General features: G+C 40.7%; 2 protein-coding genes across 3 annotated transcripts in view; one reads left to right on the top strand and one right to left on the bottom strand.

Annotated features, from left to right (window-relative positions):
* The first annotated feature begins 1,848 nt into the window (after positions 1-1,848).
* On the top strand, positions 1,849-8,438 carry cd36 (CD36 molecule (CD36 blood group)). The gene is made up of 12 exons (XM_020649455.3): positions 1,849-2,209; positions 2,593-2,753; positions 2,890-3,034; positions 5,271-5,426; positions 5,558-5,649; positions 5,749-5,798; positions 5,890-5,959; positions 6,187-6,374; positions 6,464-6,582; positions 6,667-6,740; positions 7,679-7,733; positions 7,846-8,438. The coding sequence occupies exons 1-12, from the start codon at positions 2,087-2,089 to the stop codon at positions 8,005-8,007; spliced, it is 1,395 nt and encodes a 464-aa protein (XP_020505111.2). The 5' UTR covers positions 1,849-2,086; the 3' UTR covers positions 8,008-8,438.
* A 1,031-nt stretch (positions 8,439-9,469) lies between these two features.
* Positions 9,470-24,352, bottom strand: part of sema3c (sema domain, immunoglobulin domain (Ig), short basic domain, secreted, (semaphorin) 3C) — a 36,902-nt gene continuing 22,019 nt past the window's right edge. For both annotated transcript variants that reach the window (XM_065951124.1, XM_065951125.1), the window contains exons 6-18: positions 22,385-22,475; positions 21,274-21,393; positions 21,043-21,185; positions 20,652-20,766; positions 20,022-20,091; positions 18,661-18,805; positions 17,749-17,971; positions 16,496-16,584; positions 15,211-15,252; positions 14,808-14,965; positions 13,808-13,875; positions 12,373-12,503; positions 9,470-11,549 (exon numbers count right to left, since the gene is read on the bottom strand). In XM_065951124.1, the coding sequence (XP_065807196.1) occupies positions 11,124-11,549; positions 12,373-12,503; positions 13,808-13,875; positions 14,808-14,965; positions 15,211-15,252; positions 16,496-16,584; positions 17,749-17,971; positions 18,661-18,805; positions 20,022-20,091; positions 20,652-20,766; positions 21,043-21,185; positions 21,274-21,393; positions 22,385-22,475 (1,821 nt within the window). In that variant the 3' untranslated portion in view covers positions 9,470-11,123. The remainder of the gene's footprint in view (positions 11,550-12,372; positions 12,504-13,807; positions 13,876-14,807; positions 14,966-15,210; positions 15,253-16,495; positions 16,585-17,748; positions 17,972-18,660; positions 18,806-20,021; positions 20,092-20,651; positions 20,767-21,042; positions 21,186-21,273; positions 21,394-22,384; positions 22,476-24,352) is intronic.

A 24,352-nucleotide genomic window follows, 5' to 3' on the forward strand; every position in this document is an offset into this window, starting at 1 on the left:
TCATCGCTCGTCTTTCAACTTTTGCTCGCTGTTTAGTTCCACCTATTTCAAGTTGTGGTATGCAAACAAGCCCTTATTGAGGTATAATGTTTAAAGAAATGCATGCCAAGTAAATGAGCTTTACCATGATATTAGTCGGATCACAAGATTAACTTCCTGATGGATGTAAAAAAAGAAAAAAGAAGAAGCAATTAACAGCAATGATTAGGGGATAAGCATAGCAAGGTGACATTCAAACTGTTTTCACAGGAATGTTTGTTTGAATAGGTAGAGACAAGTCTTTGGCAGAGAGACTCAGAGGAGTTTGTGCAGAACAAGCAGAGAGTTGTGAGTGAATGGTGGTGCCGCCCTCCAGTGGTGTTGATATGTCACTTCACCGTGCTTTAGACAAGTAAAGGGAAAGCTGTATGTTCAACCTTTCAGCACAGCCACAAGTCTAGCGCGCTGATTTTGCAGGTAAGGATCAGCCGTAGTAAATACAGTAAAGGCAGCCCCTAAAAACATTTAAAATAGGCTGTAATATCTTACAGAGGAGAAAATAAACCCCTGGTGATGTCACAGTGATGTCATAAAGGTTATGCCAGTTTGGGCTTCAAATTTATGACAGAAGGTGTCGCAGAATTACAAACCTGTGATGTGGCTTTGGAAAGGAACAAACATTTAAAAGGATTGTTGGTTGAAAAATAAGCTCTATTTGAGTTGCATTATGGGACGTGTAGGATCCAGTGTTTTGGAGCTTGACCTGCAGGCACTTAAAGCTGCTGACTTGCTGACCTTCTCATTTCTGAACTTAAGGGAAAAGGTTGACTCCCTTCTTTCAAGTGCATATGCCTGTTGCATGAGTGCAGTGTTATTTTGAACACATTTCTACATCAAAATTTAAGTGGCTATAACGTTTGATGCTAAGATATGCAACATTTCTTGTGTGTAAAGGGCCAGGTAAAATGAAAGTAATGAAAACTAGAGTGGCTTTTTATACACTATGTGTGTGTGTACAGTTGGTGTATGGTCCATTGTGTGCACACTAGTAGGAACACGTGCATGTGTGTATGTGTGAAAATAAAATTGAACTGAATTGAATTTAAATTAATGCAATTTTGGTTTAGCAAAACAAAACACTGGGAAGGTGCATCCTTGTTGAAATCCTGCAATAAGGAAGAAATAGTAAGTATTCATAAAACAACATGTGCAAAAGCAATGTTTTATTATTGCTGACTTTGTTCCCAAACTCCACGTGGAAGGAAATCTTTAATAACAAGATATCAGATGTATCAGAATAACAAATCAAGATAAGCTTGACATGTCACTTTTAGAGGGATAAAGTGCAAATCATTTGAATATTCCCCCCTAAAACTACACAACCACAAGAACAGATAAGCTTTTTTTATTTTTTTAATTTTTTTATTTTTTTTTATGTCTCTGCACAACGAGAATATGCTTTATAATTTATATTGTTCCCCCTTTTCTGTTTCTGGTAAGAGTGTTATGCAACAAGGAGGCAAGGGAGACATTTGTAGAGGAAGAAAAGGTAAAAAGATAGAGGAGGATTGGAAAGAATTTGGACAGAAAAACTGTAAAGTGTGTACATTTGCTTAAGGTATCCGTAATTAAGGCTTTTATGTATCTGAAACTGTGGTTAATGATTCTAATAAAGGAAAAATACGAATTAAATGGCTTCTTAAGTAAACTTCTTTAGAGCTTCATCCACCTTCTCCTTAAACCTTTCTCCTCAGCCTAATGAGGCTGTTATCACCTGCTCAGATAGTGTTTTCTGATACCTCGAGGGGACGTCTCTGGGCTGAACTTTACCTTTCCTCCTTATGTAACTTCAAGTATAAAAGGTCCCAGGACACCTGCCAGAGGAGTCTGTACCTTTACCTGGCCTGAGCTGCTCTGTCAGCTTCACTGATGGTACAGCCTGCTCTGCTTCTGCTCGTGCTGCCGCTGCCAGGACACAAACACAGACTGCCTGCACGTACCAGCACACACTCAAGGCACACACTCCACAAACACACACACAGACAGAAGGAGAACAGGCTGCCTGGCAGAAAGACGGACGCACGGAGGGATAAAACGCACAACCACCATGGGCTGCTGTAACATGAGGTGCGGGCTGATAGCCGGAGCTGTGTTTGGGGCTGTGGTTGCCATCTTCGGAGGCATCCTCATCCCGCTGGGGAACAGCATCATTGAGGGGACAGTGAAGAAGGTATGGTGCTCAGTTTCACCCCGCTTTTGGAAATTATAGTGTGAGTGGCACAGTGTGTGTTTGATTGTGAGTGTGTACGCTGAGATCAAGGTGAACCGGGAGAAACGAGAGGGAAGAGGCGTGCGTTTTGGGAAGCTGGTAAACAAGCTGTGCAAGAAAAAGCAAAGAGTGATTTCTTTTCATCTATCAAAAAAAAGAAAGAAAATCCAGCATCTGTGCTTCTCCGTTGGCAATGTAGAGAAAATGTTATTTTTTTTTAGACCTTTTTTTTTGATATCAGAGCATCCTCCCTTTTTTCATGTATCAGCGGGGCAGCTGGCCTGCTGGCAGTCTTCTTGAGGAATGTTAAAAATAGACTGTCTGTGTGTGTCTGCTGGGTTTAGGAAGCCGTCATTGAGCCTGGAACCACAGCATATGACAACTGGGTGGCTGCAGGAGCAAAGGTGTACAGGCAGTTCTGGTTCTTTGACGTCAAAAACCCGATTGAGATTTTACAGCATGGAGCAAAACCTGTAGTATTGGAAAAAGGACCCTACACGTACCGGTAAGGCAGATTTCTTTTCCTCTTCTGTATCATTTTGGGGCCAGTCTCTTCCTTCTGCACCTCCTACATTACAGTGTTTCATCATGTCATATCTCTCCTTGGATGCAATTCAATGTCTAAATAAGATCCCTTCTAGGACAAGATATCTCCCCAAAGAGAACATCACATTCAACCCCAATCAAACTGTCTCCTTCCTGCTGCCTTTTGGTGCCATCTTTGAGCCGTCCATGTCAGTGGGACCAGAGGAAGACAAAGTCACCTCCCTCAACCTGGCTGTGGCTGTAAGTGAGTCTGACCCCGCTGTGCCGTGATCCCTGATTTGACTTGACTCTGCTGTTATTAGTTCACATGCCGCAATTCCAAAGGCCAAAATGGGCGGATGCCAAATCAAGCTGTGATGCTCTGTGGTGGGTTGCAGTGGTCTGCACTCACTTGTTTTAGTGGTGGTTCCCAACCTTTTTGGCTTGACCTTTTTGGCTTGACCCTCTGTGGCCGGTAGTTTGAGAGCTGTAAGGACCACTAAGTGATTTCTCGCTTGCTCTTACACAACTGTACATTGTGTACTTTGAATAGCATTCATCTTTTACTCTACCTCTTTAACATTGTGTGAGCCAGGAGATTTAAATTGTGGCCCCATAAAGAGTCAAGACCCCCATGTTGGAAACCTAGAAACCAATGCAGTATATCATATGGATTTGGAAAAGGACGACTCAGAACACAATTACATTTGCTTGGGGCAAGTTGAAGATTGTGATTACAGGCTACCTTACCAGTGTTGAGACAACAGCAGAGTTTCCAAACAGATGAAAATACTTTTTTTTTGATGAAACATTGCAGCATATTAACATGAGTCTTTCCAAAGCACTTCTATCAATGAAACAAAATAAGCCCAATTATCTAAATGATAGAAAAATGTATAGAATAATGTATATATTTAATTTTCTGTGTCTTATTATCTCATTAACCCACGACGCATTGGAACAAGTCATTGTATAGACCATTTGGCAACCTTTGGTGTTGAAAAAAGAAACCAATGTGGAAGTGCAAAAAACTGCAGTTCCTCAAATATCCACTTGAGGCTGCCTTTTTTTACAGCCTTGTCCAGCAGCTTGTATGCTGTTACCTACAGAAGGCCTAGCTAACGCGTTTGGTTAATTTCTCACTTTACTTTGACGACTTCTAACAATTACGCTAATGTCTTTGCTAATGTTTTCTCCAGTTGGACTCAGAGACAAAGGTTTCAAAGGATTTATGTTTCATCTTTGGTTGCTGATGTTTCGTGCCTCAATACTAGTTGTTTTGCCAGAGTCTGTGTTTTTCTATCCTCTAGACTACAGAGTCGTTGACAGCTGCAAAGTCAGCAAATCCCACAGTCACAATAGCCACAGTTACACAATAAGAAGAATCAATAATAATCAATATATTTGTCCCCTAACTGTCATCTAAACACATGAAAGAACCTAGCCATGAGAGACTTCTTAAATTAGAAACATATTCATGATTTCAATCTTGGACTGTCTCATCCTAAGAAAAAATGATTCTGAACAAGTTTTATTGGTTTTTATAGAAAAATCAAGGATTGACATGATAGCTGGTCACCCTCTTTTCTGTGCTATTTTTTGATATATGAGGCTACTTGTGACCTGCCAAGGGACTGCAGATGTAAATTAGCTTTAGGCAAACTCTGCCACAATGCATCAAATGGGCCATAATTGTACTGAAGGATAAAATGAAACCCATCCCAAACCCAACACGTTTGTGGCAGATGGCTGGTCAACATGAGTCTGGTCCTGCTCGAGGTTTCTAACTGTTAATGTGGCCAAGTGCTCATGGAGGATTAATGTTGGGTCTTTGTGATTGATATAACAAAGATTATGGCCTAAATGTGATCTTATGTAAAGTGTCTTGAATTGGTGCTATACAAATAAAAAGTGATTGATTGATTGATTGATTGACTTCAAAACTGTTTAAATACAGTATTATTAGAAACAACCCCCAACATGTTGGACATTTTCTTCAGGTTTAGCTTCTTCAGATTAATTTGTAAACTCCTAGATTATGTAAAATGTTTTGATAAAAAGTTCCCAGATTGAAAAGGTGCTGAATGACTTAAATGACAACCCCAGCTCCATCATATCTGGTGTTGTATGACCTCAGAGTGACACCAACATGCTGCTGTGTTAGAGTCTGGAAATTATAAAAAGTGATAAGTCATAATGCCATAACACAGTCTTTGTTTATGGCTCCAATGAACATATCTCTTCAAACTTGATAATGCTCAAAAGAGGAGTCTAAGCAATTTCAATGAAAGCCTCTGATTGTCTGTAATTATGTAAGATAACAGCAATAGCAGGCTTATCTCCTCGGGCATCTGTAGCAGTTGTGTGCACAGCAGTTCTGCATGTGTAGCTATCATTACGAAGCCATAATGGTGCCCACTTTTATCGATGAGGAAATTAGAATTTACTGCGCTCTATCTAATATAGAAATGTTTTGGTTTTGTTTTTTTTTCCCCAGGGGGCTTATTCACTGGTTCCAAAACCGCTACATACAGTGCTGGAGAATCTGATGAAGTCAAGCAACTCCTCCTTGTTCCAGCACCGCACAGTCAAGGAAATGCTGTGGGGTTACGCAGACCCCCTGTTGAAAGAACGTATAGGCTTATTTGCACCTGTAAATACAAATATATTACTTCCATGCACTTCACAAATAATAATACACATAAAAAAGACCAGATATATCATGTAAAGCCTCTGAAATGACATTATTTTATCAGTGTGTTAAATACAATGTATTTCCCTTAGTACAATGGCACCTATGATGGCTTTTACACTGTCTTCACTGGAAAGGATGACATCAGTAAAATGGGAATAATTGACAGGTGGCGAGGAAGAAAGTGAGTCTGATATTGAATGAAGCTCAGAAGAAATAAACAACTTATTGATCAATTGATTACAGATTTTAACCAGTGTAAATTTCCTTTTTTTTCCTACAGGAGCTTAAATTTCTGGAATGACAAGTACTGTGACATGATCAACGGGACAGGTATGTTCTGATCTATAAGCTCCATTATTTCTCGACTGTGGCGGGTTATCTTTTCTCACCCGCTTTCCTCTTTATTTCTTTTGTTTCTTAGATGCTTCATCATTCCCTCCCTTTGTGGACAAGAAGAAGCCTCTCTATTTCTTCTCATCAGACATCTGCAGGTAATTAAGTGTTTGATTTTGTAGGATCTTTTCTAGATCCTTTGCTTTACTTATTGTGTGAGATTGTCACATCTTACCTTGACAAGTGCAGCCTTTGAACTTTCCTCTCAGTAACCACTAGAGGTCAGAGCTTTCAAATGCACAATACAGCCGAAGTTGACTGAGTATTCAGAGGGTCGATTGCAAGACGAATTTTGGACAAAATCTCTGTGTTGTTTGACCCTCAGGTCTGTGTCAGCTGGCTTTGAGGAGAGCCTAGATCTGAAGGGCATCGAGGTGTACCGCTATAGCCTGCAACCAAACACCCTCGCCTCCCCTACGGTCAACCCAGACAACCAATGTTTCTGCAGAGACCCAAAGACCACCAAGAATTGCACCATGGCGGGAGTTCTAGACATCAGCTCCTGTCAAAACGGTCACTTGAGTGACTTTTTTAAACATTATTAGGTTTTTTAAGCGTAGTAGTGTTGCATGTTAACTCACCTTTGGTTTCTTTCTTTATAGGAAAACCCATCTACATCTCTCTGCCCCACTTCCTGCATGGCAGTGCGGACCTGAGAGAGACTGTACTGGGCCTCAATCCCAGCGAGGAGCACCATGTCACCTACATGGATGTAGAACCTGTACGAACTTAGAAACTTTTATCTCAATGAAGTTTAAGATGCTTCAACCGTTATACTAATTGTTTCGTTGTACTTTTGCATTAGATGACCGGGTTCACCTTGAGGTTTGCAAAAAGGATTCAAGTGAATATGATGTACGGACCATCAAAAGTCATCACGTAAGTTGTACTTCACCTTTTTAAGAAGACACGTTTTAGGGAATTTCTGGACGAGAGTTAGAGCAAAAGATTGGTACCACTCTCATGCCTTTATAGCCTAGCTTAGCATAAAGACTGTCCATACAACACTCGTTTAAAATTTCATCAATATGTTTTTTAATTGGTACAGTTGTAAAAAATTTGGTTTTATGTTATTACCAAATATTATGTTATTGTTGTTATTGTGGTTTTATATGGACTGCTAAGCTAAGCGCTATCCTAACCTGGTGCTAGCTGTAGCGTCGGCTATATCCCCTCAATCATTTCTTAACACTAGTGAGAACTTTCAAAATGTTGGTTAGTTTTTTACATTTAATGTTTAATACATTATTTTTTTTGCCTAGCCTAGCTTAGCATACAGACTATGCGCTTTTTCTTTTTGGCCTTGCAAAGGTTAGCAGCTATGCTAACCTGCTAATACCTGTAGAAGCAGTTTCTATGTGCCCAAGATCCTGTCTTTTCTATTTTATAAAATCTTAAAAAGACACACTAGAGACATACAGCTTAATAATGCTCTTGAATTCTAGGCAAAGACAGTTTTCTTGGTTTAAGAAATTAATATCTCCCAATGGCTAACCTGATTTTGCCATTTCAATCTGAAATTTCAACACCCTTTGATAATCTGCAAATGGAACTGAGGAAATAGCCTTCTACATTATTTTACAATGTGAGCATAGGACCCTGGGAACTTTCACATTTACCACACAGACACCAGAGTGGCATCTTCTATTCTGGCTCTGAGCAAGAAAATAAACAAGCGCATTTCCCAAAATATCTTTCCCTCCCTGCATGTTGTGTATGTCTCTCTGCTGTCACTGTCAAACAAAGGCAAAAAAAATAAAGAAAGTTTGAGACAGACTCAAGCACTGAATACCAAGTGACAAACTCCTTTTCCACAGGGTGCTGAAGAAAGTCAAGGATTATACCATATTCCCTCTTGTTTGGCTGAACGAGGTAAGATAAAAAGAAAAGTGAAGGCCTGTAGCCATGAAGTGTTTATTCTAGTCGCTTGGCATGCATGCTAATCAGTCGCTGTCTCTTTCCCCGTCTCCTTCCATATACCTAGACGGCTGCGTTGGATGTAGAAACGGCAGAGATGTTTAAGAGGGAGCTAACCTCACGGATCGATATGTTGGAGACAATACAGAAGGCACTGCTGGGCGTAGGCTTGGCCATCTTTGGATTGTGTCTCATCTCCCTTTGCATATTCAGAAATTCAAAAAAATAACCAAATCAAAATGGTGTGAATGAATCACAAAGAAGTTTTTGTTGTGTGTGGGTTGCAGAGCACAGTGCAATTAAGCTGCTAAGGGACATCAAACCTTTTGATATAGACTTGCACTTTTTTGTAACTTCAGTGTTATTTATGATGTTGAACCTCCTTTGATACAAGGGGGAGGATAACTGTGATTTTTGCAAAGCCCAAGAGCTGAACTGCTTTGCCGAGTATTACTTTATTTGCAAACACTGTAACTTTGACTCAATCAGGGATTTCTTGAGAAACAAATGACGGAGTGTCCTCTTGACTGTCAGGTTTAGTAATCAACACGGAGTAGGAATGTGTTTGTTTGACATCCTGTGAGAGAAATGTACAATCTGATCTTACGAAAATGTGTACTTTGCTGAACTAATGTCTTCAAAGTAAATACAATCTGTAAAGGAGTGTTTTCATTTGCTCATATTAGATTGTTTCCTCCCAGCAACAGCCTATAAAAATGTATCTCCCTTAGGCCAAAATACAGCAGAGATTTTTCTGCTGCTGAACAAACCTCTGCATTGTCGACGCTGAAACAGTATTACTTAGTTTCCTCTTTACCTTGAGTGGCCCATAAATCAAAAAGAGTAATATAAGTGGCCTACGGGATGATTACACTATGGTTATGAATGGTACTTGGGTTTGTTTGGTGAGAAAGCAGTATTTCAACCCAGCAGGAAGCCTCACTTTAGTTTTATGGATTTTAAATGACCCTGCTCGGCCTCCTGGGTCCCTTTGGTTCCAGTGTTGAGTCCGAAACTGACATGTCACACGTATGAGGGAGGTTTTCATTCAAATTGAAACAGACATTCGTTGTGGCGGTGTGATTTGCAGCTTTGAAATTCAACAGGCACCGTCCAAAATGTTTGAAATTTACGATACAAAAGCTGAAACGATAAAGCCTTTATAAGATTATGGGTCATATTTTACCCACACATTTTCCAATGCTTCTGCCTGTGGTAATACTTTAAGGCATGGTTAGTCATTTAATCTTTGTCAGTAGTGGTACCTCTATCTGTACAGTAAAACAGCCATTAGCCTGTTAGCTTACCTTAACCTATCACACAAAAGCCTTGCTAAAATTGCAGCCTGTTGTAGCTGCATCTTTACGATTAAAGGTACACTGTAGGAAACAAATGTATTCATTTTGCTTTTTTGTCAAGATTAAAGATAATAATCTATATCTCTGTGGGTGAAGCTAGCTAGAAGTTAGCTGGTTAGCTAACACATGCACATAACTCTCAGTTGAACACAACTTGTTGTTTAAACAGATTATACAAAAATAACAGTTAAATTCAATTAAGGACATTTTGCTTCCTTCAGAAAGAGTCAGGATTGCTGTTTCCAGTTTGTCTTTCCAGCTAAGCTAAGCTAACAAGCTGCTGGCAGTAAATCCATCTTTAGTGTACAGACGTTGAATCATGCATGGAAACCATTACAGCGTGATGATTTATTGGCCAATAACAGAAAGAGAAAGATGACATTTTGAGAAATTACAGTAATAAAATACAAGTCAGTGAATTGCATTATCTTTCTTTAAAAATGAATCTTTATCTGAACAGATTTATTCAGGCTATCATGACATTAATAAATAGAAATACATATGTTTCATAAAATTACAGCGAGATGAAGCTGACAGGAAGCTGCTGGTCACACAGTTTTATTAAACATTGAGCAGAGATATCAGGTGGGGGGGAGGGGAAGTCTTTTTTCTCTCAAAATGAAATGCATACTGTATATCTCTACAATTTGCAGATACAGTCATAGTTGGTGAAATAAGTTGAATTTATGTACACAATAAAAACATATTTCCACAAAACTCGGCACAACGTTAAATTAAACAGACGACACACAAAATACTCTGTACACAAGAAACAAAATACTCTCCATCTATCTACATTAACTATGCTTCTGAAAGCTTCTAAAAAGTATTCACATATGTCAAATGGTCTATGTTACAGACTATTCCATTAGTAATAACTCTTTATGAGTTGTTGTTGTTGTAGAAGTTTTGAAAAATGTGGATCCAAAGAAGGATATTGTCACGTTTCAGGATTCATGAACCATATTTCCAGTTTTTAAACAAAATAAAACGCCTGTTTCACAAACCTCATCCAGGTCAAGAGACTGTTATATCATTGATGAGTTTTGATAAACATGCTTAGGTACTGGAAACATAAGAGATATGAGGCAATATACAGCTGAATTACAGAGAGGCACATTCACCTATAAGTACGTCTCAGCAATGGGAATAAATACGGGAGAGTTCAGTACCGAATGTTTGCAAAAGCTCACACAGAGTTTCATATTTTTCTCATAATGTTATTACTATTCCTGCTGATTTAACACCAGGACTTGATGATGAGTTTGGCCTTTGTACTTACACATTATAACTTGTAATATAACACTTTTTATGTAGACCGCTTGCCATCTGTGCTCCCAATGAACAGTGGGTATTGTAGGCAGTCGACGCAGCTGTCAACCCGAGAAAAGAAAAACTTTTATTTTTCTCACAAATCGACATTTTTTTTTATGACTTTTTTTATTTCATTTCTAAGAGCTGGGACACTTTTGTAAGTTTGAGGTCATATAGAAATGTGAGTAGGTTTTTTAAATAAAATGTAAGTATAATACTTTGAGATAGCACTCACAGTGGGACTCCCTTTTTGTTCCTTTTGAATCTCTTCGAGGATGATTTCAAATTACCTCCTTTTTTTTCCAACAAAGAGCAAATCCATTGTGAGATTATATTTGGCGGGTCAAATTTCCCGTTTTAAGTTCTTGAATAAAGAAAGATAATTAAACATAGCAGCGTCTCAAGGTGTAGTGAAGAACACAGTTTTTTTTTTTAGCCGCACTCTGAACAGGGGCCTTGTTCTGTGGCTGCCACAGCGAACGGACGGCTTGTGCGTGCATGTGTGTTATTGTAGTTCACAGCCATCTGGTCACAGTACCTCATGCAAGAAAAAAAACAACCTGGATTATTCCCCACAACCAACCTCCTCATTGAACTGTACATCCACAGTGAAGTTCTGCAGTTTGAGATGAGAGTTGGAAAATAAGGATGGTGGTTTGAGACTGTCTCTGCGTCACACCTCTGGGATGTGATTGCGACGGTTGCGGCTCTTCCTCCGGTCCAGCAGCGGTTTCAGTTTGGCCAGATCCCCCCTGAGAGGTCCGGGCGGCGGAGGTGGCTGCTGCAGCTGCCTCTGCTGCAGCTTCTGCAGCTCCTTCCTCTCTTTGCAGTATTGCTGCACGGCCATGCTCTCTGCTGGACTGAAGGCTGACAAAAGGACCTTGGGGTGCAGCGAGCTGGCCCAGGCCCACGGCGACTGCTGCTTGTCCGTCAGCACGCTCACCATCGCCTCGCTCAGCACTCGCAGGCGGATTTTGGCGACGGTGCGCTTGAAGCTGTTCTCCGTGGTCAGGCAGTAGTAGAGGCCCTGGTCGGAGAGCTGGACGGAGCGGATGAGGAGGCCGTGCTCGGTGGAGAGGACACGATCACAAAGCTTAACCTGTGGTTGGAAAGGTTGTGTCAAAACTGCTTCAGGCATTGTGAACACTTTCAGATTATTTTGTAGTATTTTTTAAAAATATACATCTGCACTCTGGATGTTGTCATTTAGACCATCTATTAATCTGTGGTGTTTTAAAAGCCCACATGCCCTTGTCATAACCATTTAGACCAAAGTGATGTTACATACATCCTATAGTAAATGCAGCACTCTTAATCCCTACCGCAAACAACATAAAAATTCAGCCAGTCTTAAGTTACTAACGACTCCAGCGACCACACTCCATAAAACTAAAGTGATTTATTTTAAGGCCAAGTTCTAGCCTCATGGGAGATCGGCTATAAAAAAAAAGGCCATTACTCTGAGTCTACTCCGCAGAGGTGAGCGCTAAATCAATAAAAGATGTGTCTTTATCAAGCAGGCGCACTCTTGCCCGGCTTGATTTAATTTTCCTCAGCCTTTTAAAGAGGTTAAAGGGGTGTCAAATATTTGCAAAAGCCTTTCCCCCGCTGTGATGAAAACCATTAGTCAAGGTCCACATCATGTTGGATTTGATCATCATTCATTATGATGCCTGGCCGGCTTTAAGTATTTGTTGTGTCACTCATCTGGCATTCATCTGGCCGTACAAGTCTTTTTCAAGCGTGTTATGTCATATTGCTGCTATGTCATGTTGTATTCAATTATGTGACCAAAAACAACAGAGTGACTCCCTGCGGATGTGGAAAAGGACATTTAATCAGTGATGTCTCTTTAAGACGTTAATTGCATCCTGGGCTTCATTACAGCTTTTTACTTTGACCTCTCCAAATGTCCAACTGACCTCTTTCCTCCTGTCATTGTCCCTCTGAATCAGCCAGCGAATAGAGGCCTGAGGAGACTTGGGAATACACTCCAGGAAGGTGGTGTTGTTTTTCACTCCGTACTGTGTCATCTCCACAGCGTTTCTGTAGGCTAAGACACACACACACACAGAGTCACAACAGACGTCACATCAGACGTCACTTGCTGAAAGACACAAACCCCGCAGATGGACTCAAATCTGTCTGAAGTCCCAACAGTGAGAGTGAAATGTTGACACAAAGCTCAGCCTGACACTGGCAGCTAAACCAAACCCCACCCACACATCTTCCGCTTCTAAAGACTCACAAAACAAAACATCATTACGTCGTACCGGCACAGCTTCGTCTCATTGGCTGTCGGTTACTGATGCAGCTAAATGGCTCATCACGCAGCTGGATATATGACAGGGTTGTGACTAATTAGTGGTAATAGCCATATGTTTTGTTCCCCAAGCTCGTGTTAATTTAGGGATATAAACTGGTTTGCGGAAATGGAACACTCTAGGGAGCAAATCCTCTCCTTTCATTAGAGTGCACCCTGCCAGTGGACTGTGTGGTTTTCAAGGAATGCTGTGTAGTACCTGGACAAAGAGAGCAACTTAAAAATCCACAAACACACAGTGTTACATGGCAAATGTCCCTTTACAAAAAAAGTCATAGATGATATTGAAAATTTAAAGCTGCATCACAAAACAAGCTAAAAAGCCTCGCACATTGACATAATAGTATTTTTTATTAATATTTATTATCGTTTAAAATTGGATAACAAGTCAGAAAAACAATACCTATTTATGCATAACATATAGGACGCATAGCAACCAACATAAGTATTCATTTCGAGTTTTGTTTATGTATATAAATTGAGGTTTTGCTCATTTTAGCTCTACTGTATATATAATCAAAAGTTGTGCTAATACGGGTCCCCACTATGATTGTTAGTTTATTTTGCACACAGACATTTTTTTTCTGTCAGTTCAAGTCCTCATGACTATATTAAAATGAGAAAGTGTGTGTTTGTCTATTAAAGTCCCCACAATAGGATGAAAATCCCAAAGTGTGGGTCAGAGTCCCCACAAAGACATTTATCAAGTCGGTTAAAGTCCCCACAATGATATTAAAACCAGGAAGTGTGTGTCACTTTAATCCCAACAAAGACATCTTCCTGGAGTGTGTTAGTTTTTAGTCCCTTCAACCAAAGTTTGAGCTTTACGTAGCTTTTCTTTCCTAGCTTATTGCTGTTTTCATATTTTGAGCAGGTATTTTTTTGATGTTTAAACAAATATTTTCGGTTTTAAAAAAAAGGAAACGCATGATGTTGCAGTTGATAATTGTAATTCGTGCAGCTGTAAATGTAGAATTATCCATGAATTTGTCCCCATGATGGTCTGATCCTTCATTTAAAGAGATCTCTGTTACCTTTTAGGTTGAATCCTCTGCATTGAGTAAGTGGATTTCCATGCATAATGTCCTGCCTCCTGCTTCTCCTGCAAAAAAAAGAAAAAAATTACATAAATAAACTGTTGCTAAATACAGAAAAAATACACAATCATAGCAACCTTTCTCCTCACATGTTCGTCTCACATTAAAAATATGGAAGGAGCCAAAACAATACGAGGAAAATCTGACTGTTTTTCCACTCAGTTGTGCACACTCATTTAACACAGTTAGAGGAAAAGCGCATGTAAACAGCAGACACATTTCAAACACATTTTCCGCAGGAAAAAAGCCGGGGCTCAGCTTTTGTTCGGCGACCAAACTAAACTTGACCTCTGTCTGACTGGAATGTCAAGAGACAGACAACCAGTCCTTAAAAGAGACCAGAGAGGTTTGGGTTTTAGAAGTGAGGTGTCGCTCATACCTCCTTGTCTGTGTTATGTCTAGACAGAGGGAGGGGAACAACAAAAGCAGAATTAGGGACATGGCTTACATTGAAGTGTCTACTGAGGGATTTCAGTCAAGATTGTTTTGTACTCACAAGCTGTTAGCAGCAGTTATCCATACTTCTTAAACATATTGTTTTACATTTTCACATCCAGTAAAACTACAGTATGTATAGTATGACCATTATTTCATATTTGTTGTTTAACTGGTACAAAGGTGTCTATTGTAAGCCAACAATGGGGCAAAATTAAAATAAGTACAATAAATAGTCCATACTATTGAAAAATCTGCACAATGTTAATGTTATTTTAACTTTTATGAACGCTTTGAATAACTGCATACATGAATGCACTCCTTAATCAACACCTGTCAGCCCTCATTAACACTGAAAAATTAGTTTGAGGCCTTCATGCTGTTGCCTACTCTCGTCATTGCCTATAGAAAAATCCCTTTTGGACACTTAATACTTCTTTGCGTTTAATTTAAAGGCACAGAACCGCACTTATGAACCCTTAAACTGTATACTTTTGTTTACCTTTTGCCGGTGGGATAGAAGCGAGAGCAAGTGAGCCCGTCCCAGGCACAGTAGGGGTCCCGGGCAAGGCAGCAGTCAGCGCAAGCCGAGCCGTAAGCGTGACAACGGTGTAGGGAGACCTGCGAGACCCCGAACTCGGAGCTGACGTACAGCTGTTGCTGCAAAAGCAAACAGTTCAAATGTCAGCCGCCCTGTTTGTCTTAATAAATGGCCGGCTGACAGGAAAATGAGGCAGAGCGCCGAAACAATTATGGCTTATTATTTCCTTGCCTCTGGGAGGCTTATTATGCACAGGAGAGTTCTGTGTCGTGCATTACATAGTAGCCACAGACAATGAATAACACATTACAACAATAAAAGTGCACTTAATGTGTGAGGAAAGGAAAGTTGGAAGGACACTTACCTTTTTTGAAGATATTCTCAAGTTTGTAACAGGAGCTTGGTTCTACAAAAAAAGAAACGCAAACACAATAAATTCAGACTTTTTGGACACAGTTAACAGTTCTGGGGGGAAATAAAGGGAATCGTTGGCAACATTCTGTGGAAACATGTTCATATCTTTCTGCAGTGATTGATGATTAGCTCAATACCACTCTAAACATCACTGCTAAATGCTAAGCTAGCCAGCATGGGGACAGTTCATAACCAGACACACTAGGAATGAATGCAACAAAACCATATACAAGGACATCTGAGCAATATAAAACTTTTTTTTTATCCAACAACAAAAAAAAAGTGCAAATTGATTTTGAATTCAAGTCCCCATTAAAAACTCAACTTCCAACATCCAACTGCAGTGTTGTGACTCATTTCCCACTGAAACAGGAAGGAACAAATCCCAGGATGGAAGGCAGGACATAAAGTTGGGATGAATTTGATTAGATTGTTAGCTTCAACAGTGCTTTTTAATTGGTTGAAAATGAGGTGCAGGATAAGTCATTAGATATTTGAAAAGTTTTAGACAGTTATTTTCACCCTCAGGTAACGCTTTATTGACATACCTTTGGCAGATAACGGCAGATAAATGAACATTTAACACAGGAAGGCTGGATTAAAACCGGACACAATATATATTTTTCCTTTCATAGGGACTTTAATCGGGGTTTGTAAGCTAAGCTAAACAGCAGCTAGCGATAACGTCTTATTTAAAGTTAGCTGTCGTAGCTTCATTAAAGGCGTTAGCTGGTTTCGCTCCTTAACATAATGGCAAGTATTTTCCTTAAAGGAGACAGCTTATTTCTAATAGAAAAAAATCATGGCAGAGTTGGTAGCTATAAAAGAAAAGCTTCTTGCCAAATTCTTTGTCTCATTCCAAAAGAAAAATATTCCGTCTTTTGAGAGTAAATCTGATCTTATTGGACTGCAGTCCAGGTCTGGTCACAGGTTGATCACACTAAGATAAAACAGCTCGGTCCTCTCGGGACAACAACCAGACCTTTGCAGCATGTAAGCCTGTTTCCCATCACTCCCTGCTGCACTCCACTGCAGAACATCCATCTTCTGAATGCCACCCTGCCTTTGTCTGTCTGTCTGGCCTTGGCCTTTGTGTTGTGGCCAAGCTAACCCTCCTCCACCTCCTCCACCAACTCCCTGCCTTTGATTTTGGCGGTGAAATGGGATGAAAGTCAGAGCGGAATAAAGAAAGACGGGGGGGGGGGGGAGGGGGGTGAGTAAAACAGACAGCTGACCTTAAATACTTCCAGCTCCTCCAGTATTAGATCTTCATGCAGGGAATGATTGCTGGGCAGCACAATCACCTTCTGTACTGTACCTTTGTCTGGTGGGGGCAGAAAGCAGACATGTTATGACTTGTTCCTTCACACACGCACTTAACAACCGTGTGAAACAGATATGCCAACACACACTGAACCTAGAATACAGAAAATTAGAAAAAAATAAACTTCAAGTATGTTTTCTTTGCCAATGTTTGCTTTTGAATTAGACACGATAGGCATAGTTTTCATAGTCAAAATCAACCGGGGTAGGAGTGGGATATGGAAGCTCTTAAGCCCGCGCAAGGGAGGACAAGGGCCAGGAAAAGGGCAAAATAGAAGCCGCCCACCCTCGACGCGGCTGTTTAGTCCTGGGACTTTGAGCGGCAGGGAAAGGATAGGGAGTTACAGTAACGGGCTCCTGGAAATGCAAGATAAGAGCGTCTCCCTCATCCCCTCAGACAAAAGCAGCATCTCTGGGCACAGATATGGACAGACGGAACTGGCTTTCCTTCAAGAATCCAGGCAGGCGAAAAAACAGAATGGAGAGGCTGTCTGATAAACACAAGCAGCTGTGAGAGAGTCCCAGAGCAGTTTGCCGAATGCAAACATGTGCGCAAGCGGACACGAAAGCATGCATAATTCCACTAGTACACACATATTATTCTGTTTTACCACCTTTTCATAAGCGCAGGAACATATTTTGTATTCTACACTAAAAAAAAAAACCCTCACAGGTTATCACACCTGATTTAACAAAGTGAGGTCAAAACAGGTCCAAGGACCTTGTCTTGACGTCCTGTCTATGACCTTTTTGTGACAATATACACTGCACGCTGTGTCATGAGCCTTTGCTTTCAAATTTGCAACCACACCCGAAGTGTACTATCCCCTCTGTTATCTGTTATCTGTTTATCTGATGAGCGGCTGTAGCAAATTGGACTTCAGCAATCATTTACCTGTGAAATGTTGAAGTGTTATTGCTATTTAGTGCTAACTCACCTGCTTAAACACATGTTTGCTTTGTAGATTTGTTCACCCTGCCTGCAAAACCTTTCCCTGATTGACCCAATTTAATGTTTTTCTGTATCTATGATGATTAGTTAGACACGGCTCTTTATCTATACAAGTGTTTTTTTCCAATTTCAAGAAAGAGAAAGTGAGAAAAATCTGTTTTTTATTTGCTGTACTCGCAAGCTACAACCCGCAGAATCTATCTACATTTGTACCTGTGCCTAGGAAGAGCACTTGGTAGTTTCCATCCGCAGCCATGACTTGGTCAACTGCTACCGATGTGTACTTGTAGTCAGCGTTGGTCCGAACCACTAGGGGCCTCCTCCCTACTGGGTAGACGGGGTTGAACATGACCGGATGGTTCCGTACAAAGGTCACCACGTCGTCTGGGAACTCCTTTGTCGTCTGGATGTCGGGTGTGAAGGCCCCACCGGGACACTGGAGAAACAAAACGGTGAAAAGGGTGGATCAGGAGGTGCGATCCCCGACTTTACGATAGTGCGATAAAGTGCGGTGAGGACACAGACGTTTCAGAAGAGGGATCTGTGTGTTAATGACGCTGAACTTTTGTCTGTTTTCTTATGTTAAAGGCAGAGTCAAATCAGCAGTGTAGTTCTAATATTTCACTGAAACAACAGAGGAACATCGGGCTTCATGATCAAACAAAGCTTAATATCACTTCATCACTTCAGTCATGCTCCTTTGAGTGCAGGTCTTCCTTTATCTACTGTGACTCTGTATCATGATTTGTAATGGCTAATTAAGGTGAATGAGGCTTTTTGATAATTGACAGCCCTATAAATAACATCACATATTTTAGCTGAATCATAGTAAATGAAGATAACATACAAAACATGTATTGTTTACTATGGTTTTGGATATTTCAGATTGAATATTGTTGAGCTTTTTTGTCATTCTTTTTAAAGCAATGGTTGTTACATATTTAATATAATTGATTAAATTTTTAAAAAGGGATGCATGCTGTACAAGTCTTTGTCTTCTTTGTCTCCCCTTGTGGCATGCTATGTGTAAGGAGGTAGCGATGAAGTAAATATTTCATAATGAAATTTGGAATCATGCTCTAAAAACAACATATTAATGAATGAATGACCCAGAAATGAACTCACAGTTCCGGGCCTCGGGTAGGGGATGCGTCCCTGGAAAGCCACCCACTGAAAGTTTGGCCCGTCTCTGTGAGCGAAGGGCCCGTTGAAGACGGTGAGGATGTCGGCCATGTTGTACACACACACCGCGGAGCCTTTAAACACGGAGCTGAGGAAATGAGACACATATTTCCAATGAAAGACAACAGAGACACACCTCGATAAAATATTCTGCACTTGTTTTCAGGATCTGTCTCTCTGATGCTGTGCGAGTCATGCAATCCGGGTGGAGCTGTTGCCACTCTCCAGCGGGGACTGCTTACCTATTTCCCCTTCATTGATCTAATGTGGTTGGCTCAGTTATTTAAAACCCTACTGCTTTACACATAAAAGCAGCTTTGTTCAAAAAGGGGGAACAGAAGCCGAAGGAAGGAACAGCGCTGAGATTGAAATAACATGGAGCTAAAGGACCTGGTGGACTACTCTGTTTGATTTGGCTGAGTTCTTTGAGCCAGGATACACTGCTGCAGCCTCTCTATGATCCGGAGGTAACAAGTGGATTGAGGCCCTTGGGCAGTATGCGCCTGGCTTAAACAGATGAACCTCATTAAAGATCAGAATGGATGGATCGAGTGATCACTCCTTTAAACCTTGTAATTGATTTTGTTTTGTTTTTTTGTAACAATAGGAAAAATACATCCAGGAAAAAATGAGACGAAAACCTTTGCCTGCTATTTGAACTCAAAGAGTCATTTCAACCTGCTTGTCATTTGGCTTTTTCCAACTTTCATCTTTCCCATAGTCTCACTGGAAGTTGTGCTATTTTCAAATTTGTCCACTTTGTAGAACATTTACCTTTTTTTACGGTGTACATGAAATACTAAATGTGAGATTCAATCAGTGTGTTTTATCTGCCTATCTGCCTGTATCCATCAAATTTGATGTCTTAACGACAAGTAAAAGACAAAGGTGAGAATATTCATTTTTCTTGTCTGCAGACTGAGGAACATGGCACCTTTCTGAAATGCAATAATACAATCCTCTAAGTACTGAAAACTCCCGCTGTGCACTATTACCCTTCTCGTAGCACCCATCCAACAGCACATATCACGTATCAATGTGTACTATAAATAAATGCCTTGCGCTTTGTCAGCAAAATGAAGCGCTGCTGCTTGAGATCAGAAGGAAAGAAGATCAAAACAAAGGCCATGAATTTGATAGATCATCATCTGAAGGAGCTGTTCTGCAACATGACACATGACACATCCCTATGTAACAGGCTCTTCGACTAGCACATTTCCTCCTGCTGAGCTCCAGTCAGGGATTAACGTAACCACTGAGGCTTGCAGGAATGTTACAGTTGGCTTTATCGCTGTGGGCCTTACCTTGTGGATGTGAAGACTCCGAACACCAACAGGCCCTTGGGCTGATCGGTTTCCAGCAAAAACATACTTTCTGTGGAAGGAAAAACACACATGTGCACACAAAGACGAAGATGAATACGTCCCTTAAAATCCCCTGTATGCCAAAGCATCTCATCCTGCAGGTTAGATTGCCAAAAAGTGATGAATGCATGAAGGTATAACTGCACATGTTGACAGATGGACTTGTCTAATGGACATACTGGGAAAGCAGTTCTCGAAAGCTTCAAGCTGATGTTGTTAGTTTTCAAAGCTGGGGCTATGAAAGGACTTGAGTCATATACTTATACAAGGTAACCAAAAGCAGCAGAAGAATTGTTATGAAAATTGATAAAAGGCTAAAGGCCGAATCCAGAAAAAACAGGGGAAGTTTCTTAGATGTTTATGGAGAAAGCAATCATTGGAAACCTTGGAACAAAAACAGTCCGCTTTCGGGAATTAGTTTGGTCTCTGGCTACATACTTCCTTAAAAAACTATTTGTTTTAAACTTGTTTCGCGGAGAAAAAAAAAACATTTAATGGCGCTTGGAAGTTGCTCAACAAACTAATTAGAATATCTCTACAGTGATTTTCCTGTTACGTTGTTTGACTGACCCAGCTCGTCAAAGTGGGTTTCAGTTCCGTCCTCTTCCAGGACCGAACACACCATCCGGGCCTTCAGGAAAGTGGTCCACTTGTTCACAAGGCTCCGCTGTCCTCCAATGTCACTCTGAGGAAAAACAAAAAGAAATTGGCAACGCAAAACTAGCACAACTTTATGAACACTTCCTGTTGAACAAAAGTGAAGCCAAAATACCATCGCTAAGGATGCTGACATATTGCGCTGGTGATGTAATTTGGAACAAATACATTTGCAGAAAGTAGTCGGACGGTGAAGATAGGCGGGGAATGAGGCAGGGTTTATGACCAATACGCAATTCAGCAATGGAAGCTCTAAAATTTTGGCTTCACAGGCTGTGATTGAGGTTCAGACAAAAGCACTCACCGGACACACTCTGGCCACCATGGTGTGGATATTCTTAGTATTCCCACTGTTATCTGTAAGCCTCTCGCGGAAGAAAAAGTACAATTTGGCGTCATTGGGGTCTGTTCCATCTGGTATCAGGTGGGCGTCAATGAAGATAGGCTCTGAATGGATGAAAGGAATGACGTAAAACATATTACGTTGTGCAAATGAATTCAATAATCACTCTGTGAAGACTGTTTGCGCCCTCACCACTGAGCCACTTAGAGTTGTGCTGGTCCGTCCGCACTGCGTTTCTCTTTGTCAGACTCCTGAAGATGGCAGCATCTGTCCCCATGAAGTCAATGTACATGCCTGAGAACAGCTCCTGATCTGGAAGAATGCACACGCATACCAAATGAATATGCTCTTACATGATGTACAACTTAAATGATAAAAAAAACCAAAAAAACAACACATGAAGGATATAGCCTTAGTTTATTAAAACAGTTTTGGAAAGAACATGCTGTTTGAAAAATTGGTTTACAGCTTGTGTGTCCTGTTGCTAATAAGGGGCTTTGTGCTCATGACCACCCGCTTCATGCTTTTTATCATTCCTTTACTCTCGCCTCATCATTCATCAGTTCCAGACCATGTGTTCTGGAGGATTTGGGGTATGTGGCCTGCATCCAAGTTGGCTCGCTAAGCAGCGAGTGTCGACAGCACACAGACGGCCACCGAGAGTCCAACTTGTGACGATGACGGAGATGGAGCACAGATTTTTATCAACTACAGACACTACGTCTGATTGTCCTTCCAGGCTCAGAGTGCTGCATCTTTGCCTTTGACCTAGACTCCATTTGGCACAGTTCCTTCCTCCCTGCCCCTTCAGGTTATTCTACCCTCCCCCTCTGGCTCCCCACTGGGCATCTCTGAAGGCGCTCCCTCGCTGGCAGAGCCACTGCTGACACGGCCATGCTCAGGTGTCAGAAAGCAGAGCTGAGGGTGCAATGTGTTGCCTTTAGCTGTATCTACGGCAACCCAACACCTCTCTACCAATCAGAGATCAAAGTACAGAGAAAGAGGGAGCGGGGAGGATGTGACCTGGATTTGAACTCTCAGATCTTTTTTTGCAAAGAAATTAAAACTTTAGCCATACTTAATAGAAACCTTTTGGTGTTTCATATTTATTGAATCAGCATCTAAGCTTCTGAGTTGGCCCCTATTTTTCAGGCCACAGAGTTTGACATCTGGGGTGGGGGGGAGTACTTACTGGAGCACCAAAAGAATTCAATTTCTTATTATTGGTAACCTTTTTCTAAAACAAGTTTCCAGGGGTTTCAAAGAGCCACAAATCATGAAGGTGGAGGTAGCAGACACCTACTGAGCATGACGGAGACCGTGTTCACTTGAGGGTTGAAGGAGCACCTCCCTTTCCCCGATTCGGTCCTGGAGTCAATGTGAAATACTTGTTCCTGACAGAGAGAGAAGAGGAAGTCAGAGAATTTGGAGACAGTTTTATTCGAAAAGTTATTCCATCGTGTGGCCTCTGCCACAATAAAACTCCGACTATAAACCCATAAGGTAGCCCTGCTCATGTTTCCCTCCCTTTTATTATTAAAGATCCTTAAAAACCAACCCGGCCTGGTCTACCTTTACTGGCCCATGTTGGACAGTAAAAATAATTTTCCATTTGGGAGGAAGAGGAATTTCTCTGATAATATTTTAGATAGCCATCTCTCCATCAGGTAAAACCGCTGCCATATTTTACCCCGTCCTCTACATTGCAGATTGGACGGTCCAATCAGTTCTAACAGTAGTCTGAGTAAATTATATTAGGGCTTCCTGTTCCATCCGATTCAGATCCGACCCATAGTGGAGATACAACTTTACTGACCGAGAGTGACATCAGCAGGGGAGAATTTTCTAGGAAAATGCGGCTGCTCGCCAAGACATTCTGGAGGTGGACTGACTCCATCTGGAAGAATCTGTCAGTAATGTCTACGCTGCAAAACACAGCAACTTTAACTCGTAATGTGTTGTATTGGATCATCCATTCAGTATGTTTTGTACTGTTAGTTTGAACAATGAATAATGTGTAACTTCTCTGAAAACAAGTTGAGTAATCCAACACTGACTTTTTATGTCTAGATCAAATACCAATACTGAACATTTATTTCACTTTATAAAACATTAGTAATCTAAGAAGTACAAAATCACTAACATTGTAACATAGTCTGTCTTGTTCAGCAGACTCATCAAGTTTCAAAGTCCAAAAGGTTCAGCCTCCTTGTTTGGGTTAACAAATTCTTTTTCTTGAAAAACCGAACATGTTTGACCCCCGAAGCTGCAAACAGAGCAGTATACAGCTCTCAAACAAAAAACCCCAAATGACAAAAAAGGCACCGCAGTGTGGAAAGAGCCGGGCTTGTGAGTGCTCTCGCCTGGCAGCCGTCGACAGTCTGTGGCGATATTCACCCAGCGAGCACTTTTCTCCTGGAGGGCTTTCCTGCTCTCACTTACAGATCTGTGTGGCCGGAGATGAGAGCAGAGCAATCAGCCCCCCCATTCCCGAATCCCGACACCAGTGCGGCATTTTCACCTTCTTATCCTCAGCATCTCCTCTCATGTGGCATCCAGCCCTCAAACAAACTTGTGGAGACTCGAACTGTTGTTTTTCCTCACTTGTATATGCTTGTAAATTCTTTTCAGATCAGTCATCAGTATTTGCTTTTGGTAGGAACAGTTGCTATCTGATGCTGCAAATTAATTTAATTAATCACAGGAAAGGTCAAACTGTGATGAGATAATGTGTAGACTTTTGAAAAAGTCTAATGTTGTTTGAAAAGTAGAGCGTGTTAATCCTATTGGTTATGTATCCTCAAAATGTGTTGCACCTAAAAAATTACATTAAAATTGTATTTTTACATAAAGTTAGGAAAAAAAATCTCATTGAGGCATTTACATGTTCAGTCTCTCTTTCATAAAATGTTTTTTGTTTACCAACTCTGGGTGGCAGCATTCCCACTGCTTTGATTTTATTGTTCTTCAAGGGGAACATTCACAACCAATAACACTTAATGTGTTTTAGGTGAAACCCACAGATGATCAGAGTTCAGGGTGTCCAAATGAAGTATTAAGTATGTTTAACTGAATTAAGGTAATGTAATTAGGATTTTATTTTAAATAATATCACAGGCAGCACTGAATATTGCATGCTTTAAAAAAATTCCCCATGACCAAACCCCCTTCACATTTTTGAGATTTTTGAGATATTTTAGCCACATAGTAAGAATGAATAACTATATTTAAGGATTAGTGGGTTACTTTTGTTTCTTTGTTATTTATATGT

Source organism: Labrus bergylta, chromosome 23 (assembly GCF_963930695.1).
Source record: "Labrus bergylta chromosome 23, fLabBer1.1, whole genome shotgun sequence".
In the NCBI taxonomy this organism is placed as follows: Eukaryota; Metazoa; Chordata; class Actinopteri; order Labriformes; family Labridae; genus Labrus; species Labrus bergylta.